The sequence below is a fragment of the Triticum dicoccoides genome, chromosome 3B (assembly GCF_002162155.2).
Source record: "Triticum dicoccoides isolate Atlit2015 ecotype Zavitan chromosome 3B, WEW_v2.0, whole genome shotgun sequence".
NCBI lineage: Eukaryota > Viridiplantae > Streptophyta > Magnoliopsida > Poales > Poaceae > Triticum > Triticum dicoccoides.
In genome coordinates this window covers 227421505-227428016 of record NC_041385.1, presented here as the reverse complement: position 1 = coordinate 227428016, position 6512 = coordinate 227421505, and the positions used below count along the sequence as shown (strand labels likewise).

At 48.1% G+C, this 6512-nt stretch overlaps 1 protein-coding gene across 4 annotated transcripts; it reads right to left on the bottom strand.

The window, feature by feature from the left end:
* Positions 1-1402: 1402 nt before the first annotated feature.
* On the bottom strand, positions 1403-5209 carry LOC119275637 (serine/threonine-protein phosphatase 6 regulatory ankyrin repeat subunit B-like). 4 transcript variants are annotated; one of them, XM_037556526.1, is made up of 4 exons: positions 5019-5209; positions 3575-4313; positions 2976-3017; positions 1403-2901 (listed from the first exon to the last, which is right to left on the bottom strand). In XM_037556526.1, the coding sequence occupies exons 2-4, from the start codon at positions 4289-4291 to the stop codon at positions 1678-1680; spliced, it is 1983 nt and encodes a 660-aa protein (XP_037412423.1). In that variant the 5' UTR covers positions 4292-4313; positions 5019-5209; the 3' UTR covers positions 1403-1677. The 4 variants fall into 4 exon arrangements, with proteins under 4 accessions (XP_037412423.1, XP_037412422.1, XP_037412424.1 ...); XM_037556525.1 differs by lacking the exon at positions 5019-5209 and adding an exon at positions 4580-4868; XM_037556527.1 differs by lacking the exon at positions 5019-5209 and adding an exon at positions 4407-4542.
* Between the last annotated feature and the right edge of the window lie 1303 nt (positions 5210-6512).

Sequence of the window (6512 nt, the reverse complement as noted above, 5' to 3'; positions counted from 1 at the left end):
ATTGAATGTGTTGCCCAAGGTGCGTGTGTGTTTTTGGCGAGTGCTTCGAGGCATTTTACCAGATGAAAGCACACTCATGCACCGGCACATCAGACAACAAAATCTATGCAAGATATGTCTGGCTTCTCAGGAGAACCTATTGCATGCACTATTGGAGTGCTCACATGCGGGACAATTTTGGGAAGAAGCGCAGCAGCTCTTCGACTTCAAGTTACCGCGGCTACACCCTGTGACCTGGGCAGAAGACATCATTTGTGATGATCGCTTTACTTCCAGGGACCGAGCAGTGATCGTTTCGGTCATGTGGTCCATTTGGCACTCGAGGAACAGATTGACACACGGTGAGGATAAGCTCGATCCGGCAAGCTCTGTACGACGCACTCGGGAGGCGTTATCTCTTCTTGAGGTGCCGCGGCAGCTAGCACTGACCATGCCCGGGCATGGGTGGCGGCCGCCCGAAGAGGGTTTCGTCACCATCAACACTGATGCGGCAATCAAGCGAGAAGATGGCAAAGGAGGAGCAGGGGGTGTTGCCCGATCCTCTAGCTCATTTCTGGGTGCATGGAGTAAGCCATACCCCGGAGTTACGGATCCCTTCATTGCAGAGGCGATGGCAGTGCGCGACGGAGTTATCTTCGCATGTCTGAGGGTTTTTTCACGCGTCATTGTGGAGACGGACTGCTCGGAGGTCGCCAACCTCTGGAACAATCGCCACGACTCTCGATCGGTCGTGGCACCCATTTTGTTAGAAATTGGAGAGCTCTCTGGTAGTTTCACTTTTTTTGATATTCGCCATATTGTAAGATCGGCTAATGGTCCTGCTCATGTTTGTGCCAAGCAAGCTTGCACAATTGACGTGACCGAAAGCTGGATCGAAAGTACTCCTAGCTTCCTGATCAGTAGCCTATTGGCTGACTGCCCAGCGAACGCTTTCAAGTAATAAAGCTCTCAATATTTCCCCCGCAAAAAGAAAAAGAAAAAAAGATCTCTCTAGACAAAACACATTCATCCTGAAATGCATCCCACCACCACCGATCTACAAAACGGTTTACCCAACGACTAACCTAGTATCAAGATATTGGTAGTTGACCCTTAAAAAAATACATCTTCTCAAGAAAAGGAAAAGAAAAGTCATTGGTAGTTGAAATCAAGGAACCGACGCGCACTTCTCCACCGTGGCTACATGAGAAAGAGTGGCCGACACAGCTTTATACACATAAACAAGTACACGTCTTCTTAAATAAAATGAAAAGAATAACAGCAGGCACATGTGAAGAATGATTGACAAATCTGCACCTTCATGTAGACATTATGTAAAGATCCAGAGGTGAGCACTGTGGTATTGCAGATGTATAACGAATCATTCTGAAGAACTGCGTACCGGAGAACTCATCTGGCGATGTTTGGTAATTAACTGTATGATTCATTCATTTCCAAATCATGCTCTCAGTTACACTTACCAGCCCACAAAAGGCACACTAACATTGGAACCGAATTACATTAGTAATTTAGCATATATGATTAGCTATCTCGGCCTCCTCAGTAACACCACAAGGACTCCGACAATGAAGACTAAAGTCGTCTATCTGGTGCTACCAGAGTAGCTGTAACTTTTAAGCGTCGAATCCAGGGAAACAGGCGGTGTCAAATTTGAGTGGCATCATCTAACTCATTTGATCAGACTACTGATAGAAGCGATCGTCTCGACCGCTGCCCCGATGTTGAATCCCCCAATTGCGCTGCAGTGCCAAAGTACTGGTTCATAAGTCTACTGTTCAGAGATCCATATTTCTTTGGTGTGTGCCTGATCAACGCAGTGGCATTGGGTGATGGTTCGTCTTTGTCCAGATGGACTGCTTCGATCTTGTCGATCAACGACGACGAAGACCAGGAGGCCGAAACCGAAGGAGATTCAGGCAGTGTGTGGTCAGCTGCAGACCTCATCTTCATTGATGGGCTTGCCAAGGTTCGCTTGTTGCCGAACAGGGAGCTCACCTTGGAGTACCTCTGCCTCAGCGGTGTCGGGGTGGTCTCCACATGGCTCCAGCTCTTGACAGAATCCACCGAGGAGGCATCGTCATCCGATTCCTTGGGGCTGCCGACTGATTTCTTCCCCTTGCGAAGCGGCCATCTGAGCAGGACCTTGAGGTGTCTTGCCGCGCTCTGCATGGAATTCAGCCTCTTAAGACCAGGTCCCAGGGTTCCAAGTTCGGCACTCTTGCCAACACTAGAGAATGAGGTCGTTCTCGTTCTCGTTCTTTCACTGACGCCTGACGCATCAATACCCGCATGGAGGAAAATCTCAGCATCCGAGATCCTGAAAGAAGTCCCCGGGCTGCCCACAATGTGGTGCATCTTCAGCTGAGAAGCAATGGCGGACCTCGTCTCGTGATCCCTCGAGTTCGAGATACCGCCGGCCAGAATCAGCTCCTTGATGAGTATCTCGGATGATGCTGTCTGCGGCTGCTTCCTCAGTAAATCCAGTGGAGTCATGCCGTTGTTGTCACGGACGTTCAGGTCGATCGACGGCACGGTCATCAGGAGCTCAACGAGGCTGGAGTGCAGATTACCAACCACTGCCAGGTGAAGAACGGTCCTTCCATCGTCGTTTTGCACGTTGATGACATCGCTGACATCCATGATTGATCCAGCGACCAGATGCTTCGTGAGCTCCATCTGACGATCAAGCCTTCGGAAGCCAAGAGTTCTGAAGCCAGTCAGTGCCATATGGAGGAACGTGTCACCAACTTCATTTCTAGCTGATACAAGTGATGGTGATGCAGTCATCAGGGCTTCGACCACCGGTAAGTGACCTCGGAATGCTGCTATATGCAACGCTGTATTCCCTTGGTCATCTACAGAGTTGACGATATCGAAGGCCACAATCAGATACTTCACCACCTGCAGTAAGAATGTGTTAGTACTGCACCCGGCAGTTGCTGCAAAATCATTAATAGCTTCAATGACAAATGAACCTGATGCTGCAGCAAAAGAAATGATGAAATACTAGCTTCCCACTGTGAGACACCATATGATTTAGAATGATAATCAATTTTTGATGAACAATATAATAGTAGTACTAGTACGAACAAAATATAGAATAGCACTGAATAATTCCTGCAAGCGTGAGAACTTACTCAACTTAGTTGTTAAGCACTTTTGTAGATGCAGGCAATATCATGAGCTGACTGTCCCCCAAGCAAACAGAGCACCATTACAATAATTAAAGCATGCCAAAAGACTTATCACCAACAAATTATAGTATTATATTTCTATGCACAAGCAGAATCACAACCTGGCTGGCATGTTGAATGTCCACAAGATCAACTTATAGCAACAATCATGTCACAGAACGTGCGCTATTATTCTCAGGTTTAATTACTGTAATGGTGACTAATCTCATTAGATTTAGCTCTGTTCATCGCCACTTGGAGTAAAATCTCAATCGATTTAATGCGTTTTAATTCGATTAATACATATAGCTAAGGACAACACATCAATTAGTCCAAAAAGAATCATGAAACTGAAACTGAGGCACTCAGGTATCAAGATTCAGAAGCAGAAGTAGTATCACCTCAACTTGGCCCCTTGCAGCCGCAGCGTGCAAGATGGTGGCGCCCTGCGCGTCCTGGTACGCAGCGGCATCGGAGCAACCCTGCAGGAGCTCCCTGAGGATCTCCAGGTCGCCGCCCCTCGCCGCGGCGTGCATTGCCCGGTTCATCATCTCGCGCCTGAACATGTATCCCCCACGAGTGGCAGCAGAAGGAGCACCTCCCCCAGCTCCGTCTTCTCCGGCCGATGACAGCACGGCGTTGAGCAGCATCCGGAACACCTCCGGGTGCCTGCTCCTGGCGGCGGCGTAGAGGACGTCGGTCACGCCGTACTCCCCCTCGCCGAACACCAGCAGGGGCTGCCTCCCGAGGAGCTCCCGCACGAAGCCCGCGTCCCCGGCCGCGGCCGCCGTGTAGAGCAGCCAGCCGCCGTAGCCGGCCCGGATGAGGCGGTTCCCCCCAGGCCGAGCGCGGGACTCGCAGTCGAGGAGCAGGCAGCGGGCGACGGAGGCGCGGTTGGTGGCGGCGTCGGCGAAGCGCATGTCGTCGTCCCAGACGGACTCGAGGCGGCGGATGCGGCGGAGGGAGGTGAGCTTGATGAGGAGGTTGGCGTCCAGGTGGAGCAGCTCCCTGACGACGTCGTAGTGGCCGCTCGCGGCCGCCCAGTCGATCGGCGTGGCGTACCACCACTGGTCGCCCGTGCTCTCCCACCGGAGCGGGCAGTGGGATTCCTCCTCCATGGGCCGCTACCGGTTAATCCACCTGCAGAAACGACGAAGTTGAGCTAACCCACCCCCACCCATTTGCCATGAACAAATCGAGAGAAACTACTGCGAATTTGGGGCAATAAGTAACCATTTTTATGATCGAACATCAAAGCAACTGGGCCGTTGCGGCAGCTTCAAAGAATTATACTCCGTGTGCGAGCAATTATGGAAGGGGTTATCAGGAATGGGAACTGCCCATGCTGGGCGGCGCGTTGCGGGCAGGTTGAAGCATTAATTTAACTCAACAGTAAGCTACAATACCTCAGAGATACGGGCATGGAAATCGTAGCCCATGGCCATGGGAGCAACTGCAAGAGAGAGGCAGAGGCTCCATCTCTGGGACCTATCTCCTCGTGCTTGTCTCGAGTGGCCAGCTCAGCCCGCCGGAACCCACAAGGCCACAACCACAAGAGAGAGGCAGGCCGTCAAGAGGAAATGGAACGAGAGGGGCCATGTGAGCTCTGGAGACCTTTTCAAGCGCAGAATTCAGAGAAGGGCACGCAAGACAAAGTCTGGAGAATGGGACCAGGTCCATTCCATTCCATCCCTCCCTCCCTCCCTCCCTCCCTCCCTCCAAAAAGAAAAATGGATTTACGGCAAGAACCAAGAATGCAGGCACAAGTTTTGCTTGCAACAAAAGGTTAACTAATTGATCTGCGTGAGAAAACTAGTAGCAAGAAACAAGCGAGTTTGGGCTTACCTACTGTTGCCGCTGCCTTAGAGTTTTCTATCCTGTGAAGCTCCGTCAAACCAGCTTGGGCGGCCGTTTAACCTCAGTTTCTGTTCACAACAATAAAATATCAAGTTCTTCTTTGGAACTTACTTATTCTACAGCCAGGAATGCCTTAGCCGGTTTCCAGAAGTGTGCGGGCGTTCTGGTTCACGCGGAAGAGGATTTGTCCAGATACAAGAGAAGGATGCCTGCTGGCCACCCGAAAGGTAGGAGGCAGGCTAAAGAGGATAATGATTTGGACCTGCAATTCGAAGGCAAATCTCGTTCCGGCTGCCAAACCTAGAAAAAGTCGGGTGATAGCTGCCAAGCTAGAAAAAGACATTGTTGCGATCTGTTTTCTTCAACGGTTGAAAAGGGTTATTTATCCCTTTTAGCATAATTAATTGTGTTTTTAGGAGACACGATCTTACACTTAGCACGTTTTCTATGGTGCTTCCAGTGACCTCCTTTTTAGACATCAAAGAACTCTCTATTGCATGATGATCATCATGTTATGTTTTGAGAGAGTATGAACGATCTCTATAGGTCAATGTTTCATTCACCCCGCACTTATCTTGCTTCTAGCTAGTTTGGCTAAATCACAATTAGTCTCTCTAGAAGTATGCTAAAAAATAATATAAAAATCACTGCAAGGTGATATATATATATATATATCATAAAAACCTGTCGCCGATATACCGAAAGAACGACCTCAATTCTTATAACACCCCGAGAATCATGCTACAGTAATCTCTGCCTAACGGTGGCCATGTCATCGTGATTACTATGCAGTTTGCCACTTGTCCAAAAAATCAAAGCCTTTTTTAAATTTAAAATAAGTGGAATAAATTATTTCTTCGAGCGGTAAAACTAAAAGGTTCGCCTTATCCTATAAATTTCCCTGATCACTATCATGTTGAAACCAACCTATTATGAATTCCCAAAATGCCTATGGAAATTAATTTAGTGGTCCAGCAGCATTTGGATTGGCATTTTTAATTTCTAAAATTGATTAGACGAGTCCTTTTGACCCCAAACTTTGTGTTCCATCTCAAGGTATTGTGTTAGATTTATGTGAAGGAAATATGCCCTAGAGGCAATAATAAAGTTATTATTTATTTTCTCATATCATGATAAATGTTTATTATTCATGCTAGAACTGTATTAACCGGAAACATAATACATGTGTGAATACATAGACAAACATAGTGTCACTAGTATGCCTCTACTTGACTAGCTCGTTTATCAAAGATGGTTATGTTTCCTAGCCATGGACAAAAGAGTTGTCATTTGATTAACGGGATCACATCATTGGGAGAATGATGTGATTGACTCGACCCATTCCGTTAGCTTAGCACTTGATCGTTTAGTATGTTGCTATTGCTTTCTTCATGACTTATACAAAGTTCCTACAACTATGAGATTGTGCAACTCGCGTTCACCGGAGGAACACTTTGTGTGCTACCAAACGTCACAACGTAA